At 49.7% G+C, this 15,485-nt stretch overlaps 1 protein-coding gene across 1 annotated transcript in view; it reads right to left on the bottom strand.

Annotated features, from left to right (window-relative positions):
* LOC124475834 overlaps positions 1 to 15,485 on the bottom strand; it is a 58,559-nt gene that overhangs the window by 37,328 nt on the left and 5,746 nt on the right. The window contains exon 3 of the mRNA XM_047032675.1: positions 12,111 to 12,203. Coding sequence (XP_046888631.1) covers positions 12,111 to 12,203 — 93 coding nt within the window. The remainder of the gene's footprint in view (positions 1 to 12,110; positions 12,204 to 15,485) is intronic.

Below are 15,485 nucleotides of genomic sequence, written 5' to 3'. Positions count from 1 at the left end.
ATGAGCCGGTGTCCAAGTTGGATTAAATCATGGCAATCGAATGACCTGTACAGTACAGTGCATGACTCATTTATATCCTCGTAAATTGAGTTATCCAATGGGTTGGTGGACCTTGTGAACTGCTGCTCTCAGCCCAGTGGGTAACTGGCTTCCGTTACAGTGAAGGCTCAAATCTCTTCAAAGGTCTTCAATCAGAATGAACTGATCCCACCCCCCACCTCTCTCTCTGCAAACTCGCCCAGTATCCTTGGCTCAAGTCCAGCAGAGCTGCCATGGAAAAGCCAAAGAATGTCCCCAGCCTCACCTGCTTCGTCCGAGGGCGAAGCAGGTGAGTCCGGTCGACTCTGGAGACGGTCATGGGCAGGCTTGGCCGTGCCTGTGGAGGCATAACACCGACTGGATCGTCTCCTCTCGATGGAGACGCACGCATGCGAGAGAGGCCCGTTATCCGAGGCCACGGGACAACCGGGAGTGTCGAGTCAGGAGCTTGAAAGCCGATGCGTGAAAGACCTGAGCCCTCGCACTGCATCCTGGGACGCCGGCCCCCTCCCCTCTCCGTCGAGATTCCGTTTGATCCACGTTCGAGGCACGGAGGGGAGCGAGTCTCCGTCGCCTGGTCGACAAGCCTCCCGTCTCTGACCTCACGTACACTACAATGCCCAGGGAGGACTGCCATTTACGGCCAGCGGGAGACAAGAGGCGGGGGGGGGGGGGGGCTCATGGGCGATTGACGGCGCCATGTCACGAGGCTGACTGGAACACGGGGCTGCGGAGGTTTACAGAGCAGCACAGACAGGCAAGCCCTCTGTCCACCAACCAGACGGCTTATTGGGCTGTTTCAGATTCCCCCTGTTGTTCTGTCTCTCCACAAGAGTGTATGTGTGTGTGTGTGTGTGTGTGTGTGTGTGTGAGTGTGAGAGAAAGAGAGAAAAACATACACACAGACATAGGGAGAGAGCAAGAGAGAGAGTAGGAGAGAGTTCAATACTCATTTAAACAACAAAACAGAGAAAAACCCGTTTTTATTTCCAAGGGTTGGGGGTTTACCATTTTGGATGAAATGTGTATCGGATCGCCCTCCGACACAGCTGTGAGAAGCTGGGGGGGAGAGGGTTGTTTGGTGTTGTAAAACATATCCTGACAATTCTGTTGACCGCAACAGCAGAGGCAGGGCCGCAGGTCAGGGTGAAGAGAGGGAACGGAGGTTGACAGATTCTTTGCGTACTCTCAAGGGGGGATTGTACTTAGTAGGGGCGTGTGTGTTTGTGTGTGTGTGGGGGGGGGGGGGAGAGAATCAAGGTCACACCAATGCAGAGACAGACAGGAGGGCAGGCAGAAGGACCCTCTACAATACTCAGATCAGCAGCTCTCCATTGGTCTACTTTATTCCCTCACATGTTGCCCGTTCGTACTGTAGATGTGGGCGTGTGTTTGGACACGCCTTCGTACGTGAATGCATCTGTCCTAAATCGTTCTTATTTTCGACTCCGTGTAGGACTCATGGGTATCACATGCGTGTGAATGTGCCCGTGAGCATGTGTGTGTGTGTGTGCCGGTGTGTGTGGTGTGCATCTCAACATGGGTTTTTTCAGCTGCAGCTAATTCTCACATCTTTTTTTCCTCGCCTGCATTCTTCACCCTGAGGTCATTACATTGAAACACTCCAATGAAGCTGCAAATTACTATTTTTTGACAGTAAAGATGTTCTTCCTTGAGAGTTATTTTTCACCAGACAATAATTGGCAGGGTATGGTTGCAGCTGTAATATGCCAAATCTTTACCATTTAATATGCTAACGTCTATTCACATTCCCTGTCCACAAGGATTGTTAAGACCTATAACTGCAATCTCTTGCTTTGATTTGATAAATAAAAATATAAAAAGTCGGTCAGATGTCAACGGCGTGAAATAAAAAGCATTTCACTTTGATCGTTGTTAAAATGGAGGAAGAGCGTGTCTGAACACAACCTCTATCGGAGCTCCTGCATTCTGTACACACACACACACAGACACACACACAGACAGACACACAGACAGACACGTACTCAATTGCTAACCACAACACAACACTCAATCTATGTTGGAAAAAGCATATCAGGAGCTCTGGGGCCCCAGACCCGTCTCATGTTTCCTCATCAGACTGACCAGACCAGCTGACCACAGCGCACCAGCTGTTTGCGCGGCCCGTACCCGCTGAGCCGTGGGATCGCGCCCTCTACTCACCTGAAATAAAGGAACATGAAAACGCTGTCAGAACAATATATGGATTCTGGTGCTGCCCGTCTGCACAGGTGGAACGGCTGAGAAGACCACGCGGCCTGAAACGAACTTGGTCCGGCCGTCGCTCGATCGATACCCCGGTTGGAAAACGCAGACGCTTCGGAAATAAACAGCCTTTGGCCTGCATTGGTGATGGGTGTGTGTTGGTGTTTGTCTGTTTGTTTGTGCTTATGAGTTTGTCTGAAGAGGCTGGAAGTGGGGTGGGGGACATATTTGAGAATGGTGGAGTGGGGATGGGTTTGCCTCATATGGAGACACGGTGTGTGGCGTGTGTTTGTGTGTGTGTGTGTGTCACCGGGTGTCACCAGGCCTCCCATCTCTCCTCAGCTCCTCTCCCACTCCCTCTGTTTATTTATTTACCCCGCTCTCATCCAATCCAGCGACAGATCACTCTGTGAAAAGGGCAAGTTGCCAAGGTAGCCCTCTGTGACAGAGCAATGCATTAGGACATTAAGACACCCGCTCCTGCGCCAAAAATCAATCACACACCCCCGATGCATTTAAAGGCACAGAAGGGCACCGCTCACCTCTCTCCTGAATGCCACACCGCCGGCGTGCTCTCTCTCCCGCATGTCCCCGTCTCTCCGTGGTCGGGCTTCATTTTGTCGTCGCCGGCGTTGTTTATCCTCCGTCAGGGGACTTTTAGGTGGCTTGTGGGCAGATTAACACACTCCTCTCGAGGGGGTGGGGGGGGGGTGAAGCTAGTCTTAACAACCCGTAGCAACCTTGCCTGCCTACCCCAATTGATTTGTCTGTGTGTGGGCTTTGCATTTTCTGTTTACTCCCCGAATCTTCGTTCTTTTTGTTCGCCCGAGGGGACGGAGAGTCATTGGGAGAAAACGTAAAAACCGTGACCTCGCCAGTCAAATGAGGGCAGGGGCAAAAACAACAACAGCCCGAATCAAGGCAGAGCTCCCTCCTCAGATGGAGGTTACCAGCCAATCCTAGACGTGAGCCGGCTTAGGTCTTAACCTCCAGCAAAGAGGCCCTCCAGCCAATCGCGTTGTCTGCGTGGGAGCCCGGGAGACACGGCCCCTAAAGTTGCGGCTATAAAAACAGGCGTGATTGATGGACACCTATTTGCTCCCCTGCTCTAATGGCCTCCCAGCTTCCCCCCCCCCTGTTCCCTCACTAGGAGCGGAGCTCTCTGACTCACATGCCACTGCGGATGGCGAGTGAGAGAGGCGAGAAGAGGAGAAATTGAGGAGAGCATGGGGAATGAAATGGGAAGGTAGACAAAATAACAATCCCATGCATGAGGGAGAGGGGAGTGTCCGAGATTGCATCTATCTTCCCTATTTTAGGAATGGAATTAGTTCTATTTGATGGCGTTTTCTTATTTACATGTAGATTGGATGGGTTCCAGACGCCATTTGTCATACAGAAGGTGAAAATGCGAGGGTCAATGTAAATTGCCATTATATGTCAAACTGCGTTATTTTTACCAAGCAAGAACTCTGAGGCTGATACTTGGCTCACCTGGTCAATTTGAACCTCACACAAACCAACAGTGTCGTATAACGGTGGCATGTGACATCATTGGCACAATTAAGTTCTCTGTCTCCCTGTGTCTAATTACTGCTGTGTTTCTAGTGTCAAACCAGAGGGGGCGTGGAGCATGAAGAGGGATGGGGAAGGCAGAGAGAGAGAGAGAGAGAGAGAGGAGAGAGAGAGAGAGAGAGAGAGAGAGAGAGAGGAGAGAGAGAGAGAGAGAGGAGAGAGAGAGGAGAGGAGAGAGAGAACAAGAGAGAGAGAGAGAGAGAGAGAGGGAGAGAGGAGAGAGACAGAGATATATAAATATAGTATATATATATATAGAGAGAGAGAGAGGAGAGAGAGAGGAGAGAGAGAGAGAGAGAGAGAGAGAGAGAGAGAGAGAGAGAGAGAGAACAAGAGAGAGAGAACAAGAGAGAGAGAACAAGAGAGAGTGCATTAGAGGTAGGTGGGTGGGTGGTGTTGGCCGGGTCCTCTGCTTGTCTGCCTGCCCCACCCCAGTGTTAATCAGCCTGTCTCTGAGGCAGCCTTTGAAGGCATGTCTACAGCTGGGATTCACACAAAGGGCAGACCGCCTCATTAAAAGGCCCGGCCGTCATTTCCACAGGCCCATTATTTAGCATATAATTATTCATTAATTACAAAGTGCTGCACTCTGCCTTAGTGTGAGCAGACACTGAAGCAAATTACAATGTTTATTCAGGTGGTTAAAGGTGGCACAGACCTGGGTCCAGCCTGTTATGATACGAGGTGGTCTTCCATTGCGGAAAGGTCATTGCTTAGTATGTCAAACTGTTTCCCATGAACACTTTTGAAATTGGGCAGTGAACTTGCCGTATCATAATTGTGGAACTTAGACTCGGCCCCTTTATAATAAGCAGCTGAAAGGGATTTAAGGAATTCATACGTCTCTAAAAGCCAAGCTCATATGAAAGTGTCACCCATTTAACTGCACTATTAAATAAATAATGACACCCTCTTAAAGGGCAGCCATAGAAAAAAAAAAGTATTATATCGCCTTAAATAATAAATGTTGAACATCAAACCTTAAAATAACCCTAATCCTGATGTAAAAAAACACAGAAGTACAGTTAGTCCTACCTTGAAAAATGCGCCCAAATCTTTTCACTTGTGAATCCTTGCTGGATGTTTTGAAATCAGACTTTGTCTTGCTTGAAATGCTCTGCAGGACATGAAATCCTTATAACAGAAAGTAACGCCAGTACATTATCTACGGCGTGAAAACCCCATTAGGAAATTAATATTGCTTTTCCCTTTCCCCAAGTTCAGTTCCAGATAATGTCAAAACAAATAAATAAATAAACTGCGTAAATAAGCCCAGCCTGTTGCTCCTCTCAGTTCTCTATTACTTTGACCACTGGAGTGAGACCAACTTCTTATTTCTTGCTCTGAGAAACAGCTCTCAATTTCTCTGATGAAAGAGTAAAAGAAAGGAAATAAGTGGGGAGGGGTGTGTGTGTGTGTGTGAGAGAGCGACAGGGGCAGGAGTTGTGAATTATATTTTTTGTCAGGACTCGCACCGTGCACTGCTGTCAGTCCGCTCCCCCTCTCTCTCTCTCTCTGTCTCTCTCTCTCTCTTTCTCTCTCTCTCTTTCTCTCTCTCTCTCTCTCTCTCTCTCTCTCTCTCTCTCTCTCTCTCTCTCTCTCTCTCTCTCTCTCTCTCTCTCTCTCTCTCTCTCTCTCTGTCTCTCGCTCTCTGTCTCACACTGAAGGAGAACTGCAGCTTGTAAAGCATCTCTCATACTACATTTTTGATTCCATCGTTTACGCCCCCACGCACGTGATCCTGCCTGCACATACTGTATTTGTCACACACATACCTTTGGTTATGCCATTGAACTCTTGTGGCGGTGTGTGTGTGTGTGGTGGTGGTGGTGGGGGTCAGTGGCTGTTAGTTAGTGGCCATGCACACAAGGAGATCAGAACAGGGTAGACAATATCAAATCGCACCTCGGTAATGAGAATGGGTGTGAAATTCATACCTTTGTCATCAGTGATGACAGCGCGGAAAAGTGTCTGATATGAAAAGGGACATTTTTAACAAAGCTGTAACGGCGAGGGTGTTTCCGTAATGGGCCTTTTGAGAATCACGTGGGGCGGCACACGCATCCTGATAAAGGCAGGTGGACTCAAAGACTCGCCGGATCCATTTGAACTTCTGCCGAAGCTGCCTTTGTTGACGAGTCACCTTCTTTTACGTAGGTCTGCACCACGGCCAACTTGCTCCAATCAACTTGCCACTTAGCCTTACAAAAACATGCTAAATGATGCTGTGTACAAACACCTGGCTGGGAAACAGCAGGCCGGTAAACAAAGGCGGGGGGCAACGTTGGAGAGCAATTTCTCTCCTCTATTGTCAACCATCAGGAGATCCAGGGTCGGGAGAATTTCGGCCCGCGCCGATACTCCTGGTGGTCGCCTATGGAAGCGGCCCCAGGTGCGGTTCTCTTTTGAGACGTCCTCAGGACCCGTCAGAAAGCAGGCCCTGCTCAGGCGGCCGCTGAATAGCTGTTTTACCACCACGAGAATGTTTGTAAAGCTTCCCCACCCGGCTTTTGAAATTCACTGAAAGTCGTCACCGTCTTTGGAGCCCAGAGGTAATCGCAACACTCTTGGGTGCCTGACTTTCCCGTCTGTCGTTAAATGTGTTTGCTTAAAGTTGTGGTGTAGGCTGTTAATACGTCAAGAGCATCATTTCCTGTGGGCTGAGAGATTTCCAGTGATTTCCAGAGCTTTGTGAATGCTACCATCTGGTCATGTTTTAATTCCTCCATCCAGATTATTGAAACAGATATTTATGCACACATAAATCTTACCCATTATGTTTTTATTTATTTATAATTTTTTAGAGCAGAACTATTTGGAACTCTTTGAGGAGAACTCTTTGTCTTCTGTCATATGAATACTTAACCCTATGTATGCCATTTTCTCTTTGTGACATCACTGGTAACCTTTGGGATCAAGTTTGCTAATGTCAAGCTCCCTTTCCGAGAACCGCAAAGGGGAAACACTTGAACCGAAAGGGACGCAGTTGACATTCAGGTCCTTGATGCCCAGCTCTACCATATAGACATGCAGCGTAACCCGGGCCAGACCGAGTGACAACAACGCCATTCGGTGGGAGACGAGGCCAGCTGAGCATGACTCCAATTTAATTCCATGTCAGTTACTGCAAAGCCTAGGGAGGACAGCTGACCCTATTCCCTGGCCAGATGAGAAGGAACTGCAATGGAGAGGAGGCTGTTGGGCTAAAAGATGGGTTCTGACCACGTTTCATTCCTTGTTCCATTGAAGTCACCAGTGGTGTAGGGGTTTGGCATGAACAAAATATTTGTACCTTTGAGAAACACAGTGAAGAGGGTTGGTTTTACTGTTCCTGTTTATGCGGTCACATCAGTGTCGACCGTTCGACAAGTGTCTGACCAATATGCACTTGGGTGGAGATGAGTCGAGGCCACATCCACTTTAATTTCACCGTAAGTGACCCAAAGATAAGACTTGTGTCAGGATAATAAAACATGACCTGGATGGAACGAGGCCAGGGACACTCCAGAATGTCGAGTTGTGATCGGGGGAGGGTAACAGTAAGTAAGATATGAGCGCAGGTGCCGAGAATTCCACGCACATGAGCTTTTGAACATTTTATCCTCCTGATAGCGTTCAAGTGCTAGGCTTCATCTCTGGCAACAAACTTTACATTGGGTAAGAATACTTCCAACTTCTAAATGCCATCTGAACTGGGACTTCCTCCGTTTGCGACCGAGTTCAGTACCAAAGGTCAGATTGCTAACTCTCCTGTCAAAACAGTTTGAAATGATGGGTAGTGTACATCTTCTCTTCTTGTGTCGGGAAGAAAGACCACCAAAAAGTGAGCCATTACACAATACCTTGATGTCAATACATGAAAAAAAGAAAAGCTGACCAGCCTTTCAAAAGCCCAAGCCTGGGCCTACAGCCAAGGGTATCAAATACATGACTGCACCATCCCTACCCACCCACCCCCTCCCCTTATGGTGGGAGCCAGCTCTTTCAAAACCCCTTAAAGGTCATCCACACTTTAAAAGAATTTATTTGAATATGGTTCGAGAGAGGAAGGACTGAGGGATAAGGTCTGGACCGTGGCGGATGAGAAGAGAGGTTTAATCTGTCCCTTTCATCCCTCCACTGGCTCCGTCCACTAATGGCTCCTTCCCGAGTCACCGGAGAGGGGGAGGGAGAGAAGGGAGGGAGGGAGGGAGGGAGGGAGAGAAGGGAGGGAGGGAGAAGAGAGGACAGGGAGTGTCGAAGAGAGGGAGATGAGAGAGGAGGCTGGCGCCGGGACGGGATCGGACCACGGCCAGAGGACCCAGAGCTCCACCGTGGGGCCAGACAGGTCGTTGCCCGGGGTGCCGTCACACCGAGCAGCTCCCCAGGGGATTGGCAGCTCTCTGAGAAGCTTAACGTGGCACATGCGGCGCTACCGAAACATAGACACATAGCGGAACGGCAAGCTTCAGAGAAAAAACACCCCTTCTATTGGTCTCAATAGACAAAAAATGTGCTCACACGCCTCAACCTCGCCCGCTGCCTTCATGCCCTCCGCCTCCTCCACGGCCCCCCGAGGAGACGGTCGACACCAAACCGCGACGCAACCCACCGTAATCGCCTTGTTCAACAGTCAGACAGCATTGCACTTCGCGATCCAATGTATCCCTTCTCTGGTTTCACCCAATTTCTTTTGGAATACCAACCACCACAATCCCTGAGTGATGCTTCAGTTGGAGGGGTGTATGATGTGTTCTAATAGCCCTGTGAGGTATTTTTAATAATTCCTGATTCTGCTGGGAATGTTGCTCCGCTCACATGAGGTAATTCAGGATCACTTTGTAAAGCAATATTTCACTGAGCTGACTGCGTTAAGTCGAGCTTTGTTAGCAATTATTTGCCTATTAATTTTTTACATAGTCCCCACTGCTCAATAAATAAACAAAAGCGTGTAATGAAACAAATTGGTTCCATACCCAAATAATTGTTCATAAATCATTCAGAGCATGTGTATGGATTATACATGCTCGGCCGTCTACTTTCATCAGAAAGGGCCGTGCAGAATTCTTAACTATCGGCTCACATCCCCCAAAGGTGTCTGCTAATCAATATGGCGAACTGCAGTGTTTGTGTCTAAAGGGAACACAGAAAACGTCTGCATTCAACTGAAGTAAACAAATCATCCCTCGTGCTTTGGCCCGCTGAGAAATGGAGAGTCAGCTACGGCGAGGTGTGGGCGTGCATTCGGAGTGCCGACGGGCGAGACAATTGCACGTCCGTGGAACGGAGCTTAGTTGTTTCTAAAGCCAGACGGATAATATTCCGACCAATTGTTGCAGTTAGCCCGACGTAACTGTGCGACTTTGAACGCTATTGAGGGTTCTATTCAGACCCTATTGTTCTTTGACTTTTTGTTAGGTTGATTGTTCCGGAACAAAAAAAACAACCTCGAGGGGTCTTGTTTCTTTCGACCGTTTTGCCTAATTTGTCTGTATTTTTCTTTTTTTGTCTGACTTTTTGTCTGACACTATAAGTGTACATAGATGAACAATAAGTAACTTTAAGTTACACTCTATGTACAATCTGGCAATCTGGTACATTTACATAACCAATGGATCCCATTGTCTTGCCTTGCAATGCTATTAGATACATTTGGTCTTTCAAAAAAAAGACATGACGCAATTCAAGAGCTAAAGGTGACGTTTTACAACAGGGGTCTTACGTAATGGGTTGACAGCTAGAAGAAAAACAATGCGTAAAAAAAATAAAACAAACATATTCAGTCAGCTCAGGGGGGCCACAGGGGGGGCCAGGGACATTTTTACAGGGGCACTGGTCACTGTAGGCACTGGTCACCCCCCCTGCAATCTCGCTCCATCAACTATCGCCACACATTTTCAAAACTATACGTTGTTGACGACCCCCTCCCACTCCTTGGTGGATATGTTAGTGCGCTGCCATCTGACAGCCTTATTAAGATGTTCTCCCTAAACCACCAGAGAGATATCCCACAGATTGCCTTTAATTGCATTTCTCTGGTAGCCTACGTGCAGACTAAAATTACCACGGATGCAGAAAATGTCACCGGGGCTCTGGTGGTTACAAATCCTTTTCTGAGGGTGTGTCACCGACACAAACACTGAGAGAATTCCGTTTTTTTTTTTCTTCTGCCCACAATGACGGTTCCCTGTCGTGGCCCGCCCCACCCCCCCACCCCAGAAAGCACCTTCTCCTGTCTGCTGGCAGGCCAACGGTGTCCTCTCATGCTCTGCAGCTGATCACAGTCCGCCCTTCCTGATGGACATTTGTCACAGGTTGTCATGAATGGTTACAAATGGCTCTTGTCTGTGTTCTGTCAGCCCGTGACAGCTGGGTGAGGAGGGGACGATGGAGGGGCTTTTCACCAACACCCCTCATCCTGCACCACTGGCGTGTTCAGGGAGTGGCCTAGGGTGGCTCGGGCCACCCCTGAAATCTGATTGGCCACCCCAATATCTTAAAATATGATTGGCTATGTGCCCAGTTAGAGGCGGGCCACCCCTTGTGCCGCCCCCATCAAAAATGTCTGGACACGCCCCTGTCCTGCACCACCCCACCCCCACTTCGCCCCCAAAAAGTACTACACTGTCCATCGCCTCCGCTCCACTCCACACCGTGTTCAATCCCACAGCGCCTTTGTCATCGCTTTGTCTGCAACCCCAGTTTTCCACAAAAGTCTGAGTGGCGGGTTGATCTTTGCAAATAAGGACTTGTTCAGACGTGCCCAATTTAGCTATCAAAACGTCCATTTCGCCGCCATCGCTGATACGGCACGGTTTGTGAAAGCGCTGATTGTGTTGACTGCATACGGCTGGCCGACCCAGTAAGCAAGATCAGATCTTCCGGTGCATCTGATGTGTCTGATAATGAGGGCAGTCAGAGTTCAAGCTGGATTCAACAACTCCCGAGCACCACTTGACTCTGAACCGACTGACTGATGTTGAGGCACTGATCTAGTCCACTTTCATCGTCCAGATTGCTAGCTGTTGACAGGGAGATCTCCTGCCAGGGTCCTTGTCTCTCTCAAAGGCCCCGTTCTTGGGTTGCCGCGACATATGTTGACACCGACATTGACGCAATGTGCCTCGAACCAACCAGCATGACACGTTATCTTTGTGATGTCAGACCAGGAGGGGATGATGACCCCCCCCCCCTCCCTCATATACACACATGTTTCCCCCCCCCGCACACACATACACACTCACTTTGAAATGATGTCGAGAGATCCCATCTGTGCCGGCTGTGAGTCTCACCAGATTGCGTTTAAAGCGAAACGCTTCTGACATCAGTCATCCTTTTATGAACTCAGAGAGAACCCTCCAGGGGCACCTGCGGCAGAAAGAGCAACGCGTTATTGTCGTATCAAACTCCCGAGTTAAAAGCGACACACGGGCGGGGTGTCGCCGGCCTCCATCTTGGTTTCGGCGGGTCGCGGGGTGACGCCAACCGACAGACGGTCCTGGACCCCCGTCGAAGCCGGCTGTGTCAGGCTAGCGAGGAGGAGCGCTAAGCTAACAAGCGGAGGCCTCGGAGGAGGACGGAAGAACACGGTTTAGCCCAAAACGCCAGGGCTTCGTGTGACGTTCCAGCATGTGTAGCTCTTCATTTCAAGTGGCAAGCCCCCCTGCCCACCTCTCCCTTGATTAATAGGGCCGCAACAGATGCTCGCATTGCGCAGCGATTAAAGCAGGAAATGGCCCCTCACCGCCTCCCAACACGACCCTGGCCCTCGCGTCTGTGTGCGAGCGAGCGAGCGCTTGAGTGTGTGTGTATGATTGGGGCAGCTGAGGAAATGTAGGGGGTCTGTGCCAGCTGGGTTAGTGAGACAGCCTTGAGGCAGCAGTGGGAGTAGTGGGTTTGGAGTCTGGCTCTTCATGCAGTACAATCAGCGCAAAATAGCCAAACCTGAAAAGAATGAATCACGGCAGAAATGTGACCCCCGTGTCGCCTCAGCAATCTTACAATGGGGTCTTCATTACCGCTCTTTTTGAGTGAAAATGTCACTGTGATATGTGTGAATTTTCAATATGACACATCATTCAGCGAAGGAAATGTGTACTCCTGTGATTGTTGGACTCCTCCCCTATCCTATGGGCATCAGTCAAGATGAATGATGGGATTCACACCTGCACATCAATGGCCGGCCTAATTCAGTCCCGTACGCTCATGTTGATGTTTCTTTTTTATCCCCCGTGTAAATAAAGTGTCCTCTTAAGTAGGAGGACAGGGTAGGCACGAAGACAAGCGCTCACCCGACCTCGTCTACGCGTGCGGAAGTCCTCGTCGAGCAAGGGCATCCGGGAGAGAACGTCACAAACGCGGAGAGCTGGTGGGTGAACAAAAACCTGCACGGGGGAGAGAACAGAATCATTGAAAAGTGGCAGATTACGAATGCAGGAAACAAACGATGTGTACCTGCTTCCTTTTTATAGGAAGTGAACGTGGGCCAATGTATTATGTATGATGAGGGTTGTTTTACATTGCGGGCGCATCTGCGAGGGGGCTCTAAAAATACATCAGAGGTGCGTCAAGCGGAGAGCCCCTCCGTGGGGGGGGGGGGGGGCACCCGACGCTGACTTTAATTGTGAGCCAGGCCCACACAGGCAATTTGACAGAAAGCTGCAGCCCGTTGGGACCGAGTTTGTCCTTCCCGAGTAGCTCCTGTTTTTTCGTGCCGGTCGGTGTTTCACCTCCGAGGTGAGGGGGAGGGAAAGGTCAGGGCTAAACTGGGAGCTGGAGGGCGGCGGGGGGGGGGGGGGTTGGGGGGGCTGGAGTAGGGGGGGGGGGCAGGGGAGCGGAGGTGAAGGGGGGGGGGGTTGAGCATCACAACTCTCGGGTTGTCTCGAGCGACCTACTGGAAGACCGCAGAGAGGGAGGGACGGGGGGCGGGCGGGGGGGGGGGGGGGGGGGGGGACTGGTGGAGGTGGTGAACAGCGAGCGAACGAGTCGAGGTTTTTTTTCTTGCTCGCGAAAGGAAGGTGCGTCTGTCTCGCGCCCCCGTGGCGGCGCGGTGCTTTTGAGCGTCTGTTGTGGCCGGGACCACGGCAACATGTGCATCATTAATCTCGCTCCGCGCCGTCACGGTATCCTCTCGTCTGGCTCGCCGCAGTATGAAAAAATAATGACCCCCTTTTACCGACGTGGGAAAGGCAAGTGAGACGCTCGACTTGAGTCGACGACGTCCAAAGTTTCATCCACGCTCTCTCCCTCTTTGTCTTGTTTTCTTCCCCATCACCCCCCCCCCCCCCCCCCCCCCCCGCCCTCGATGAACTGTAACACAATAAACCTGGCTACCGCGCAGCTGTAATCTCTCCCAGACTCGCGCTGTGAGCATTTCCATGCCGTTTCCAAGGGCTGCGGGATAAACAGGCGAGTGGAAGGTTGAAGACACGCGCTCATTTCTGTTTCTATTTATGTCCCCTCTTTTAATTGAATTCCTGCAGTGGACACGCCGACGGGTCGTAAATCAGGAGGAGGGGGGGGGGGGGGCTTCAATCCGTCAAGATGACTCCTGCCACCTAAATACAGCCAGGGTGGATGTGTGTGTGTGTGTGTGTGTGGAGGGGGGGGGGGGTTATGTGGTAAAGCAGAAGTAGGTTATATTTATGTGGACCAGGGGGTGGGGGGGAAAGAGTACCAGGGTCTATGGATCCTGTCAACCCGGCATCTTTTCCATTACCTTGAGGATTCATAAGTGCTGTATTTCATCCGGAGGGCCTTTGGACAGTTAACTCCAGCCACGACAGAAGTGGAAGGCGGACTTTTCTTCCTCTTCATTGTCATGAGTGCTGTGTTGATCGTCTCGGAGGGTGGCATGGTAACGTAGAGCTATTCAGAGGGCTTCGACGCTGAATGGACCGTGGTTCTGCCATGGCCACGTGCTTTCACCCGGTGAATAGGGATTGTGTCTTTGAATAGGCAGCATTCTGTGCCAAGTCGGTGATTACAGTATCAGTCCTCTTTCGGGTCTAAATACTGCTTTAGACTGGGACGAGGCATCTTTTGATAGCCTTTTTTACCATTCTACGCAGATGTGCTCGTGGAAAGCCTAGACTTTGTAAAGATGCGATACAAATGGGTGAAGATGAGATCACATTTCCATATTATTCACAAAAAATTTATTGTTGTGTTCACGTTTATGATTCCTGCCATTGCTAGGTCTATATTATATATGAAGCCCTTTACACCTGACGATCATCCTGCTGCAAATTATCATATTCTTCCTCTCTGAAGCTTTAAAAAAAGAAAGAAAGGAAATTCAAACGACACCAAAACTCTAACCCCATGATGCACAAAGTATTGAATGTATTTAGTAACGTCTGAAGTAAACAAGGACAACATGGCCACACCGCTGTAACAGGACAAAGGGCATCAGAAGGGACTGTTGGAGTAGAGTTTTGACCACCCTTAGATCCTTCACGACTGCCTTTAAATAAGCCCTGTCTGCCTTTATCTGAACCAGGCTGATCTGGGAGAGATCCTCGAGAGAAAGATTGACATTGGGAAAACATTTCATCCATCTAAATGGAAGGTAATGGAAGTGTCCATACCCTGAACTCTGGTCCAGGCTTTGGAGGCCTGTTATGACTGATAAGCAAGTAACAAGGGACTCGTAACCAAATTAGGACATGAGAACATGTCAAATGTCAGGCCGGACCCCATGGAATATCAAATATTGACAAGAAGCAGAGAGGAAAATTGACAGGTTATCTTCCAACACAACTAAGTTTAGAAAGGGGCGGATGTTTTCTGAGTATAAAACAAGCTTGTGCTTGTGCAACTGACTGTGTATAACCCGTATCGAAAAGAAGAAATCTACTTGTATTTGCTTCAAACAAAGACTGAGCGTCCTTGTCGATCTTCCGAGAAACACGATCCAACACAGTGGTGATGCCGACGGCTCCCAAACCTGCATCTGATAAGGTGAGCATGATGATGCACTCACCTGACACGTAGGAGGGACTAGTCCGGTGAATCGAATACAAATGGCTGTTATTTAGTCAATCAGTGTCGTCTGTCACGTAAATAAATGTGTAACACAAGGCTACCGAGAAACCAGATCCAACAGGACCAAACCTTGTTTGTGCATGAGTAGATTCAAGGTTGTGGTGGTCATGGTTCTGTAAGCAAGCAGAATTTACAACCCTTTAACTTATTGATTGAAGTAGCACTTTTGAGTAACGGTCCTTTCATCAAACCCATTACTCATCTTTAAGTCTCCGTCCTTCTCAAAGCACATGGCAACGCTGCAAATTGCCGCCAGCGCGTCGGTGGTGTCGTGTGACAGAGAGCACTACATGCATTAGCATCAGGAGGTCGTGACTTCAGAATTTGACACAAAGTCTGGTGCCAACAATTCAATTCCAGTCATCAGTCGACGCCCCCACCACCCACCCGCTCACCATCAGGGCCCCGTCACCGGCCCAGGCGGTCCATCCCCTCTCAGTGTTACACCATAAAAATCACCACTGCCGTGATTGAAGGCCATTCAGTTCCAACAGGGACCAGCAGAAAACGGGGGGCGAGTGTGTGTGTGGGGGGGGGGGGGGGCGGAAGGGGGGATGGGGGGTGGCTGGTAAAATATGACGGCCCGGCCCCACCGGCTTGCCAATCCTAATTAAAAAAAG

This window comes from Hypomesus transpacificus, chromosome 13 (genome assembly GCF_021917145.1).
Source record: "Hypomesus transpacificus isolate Combined female chromosome 13, fHypTra1, whole genome shotgun sequence".
Classification (NCBI taxonomy): Eukaryota; Metazoa; Chordata; class Actinopteri; order Osmeriformes; family Osmeridae; genus Hypomesus; species Hypomesus transpacificus.
Note: the sequence above shows the minus strand (reverse complement) of the source record. Positions and strands in the feature narration are given on the sequence as shown.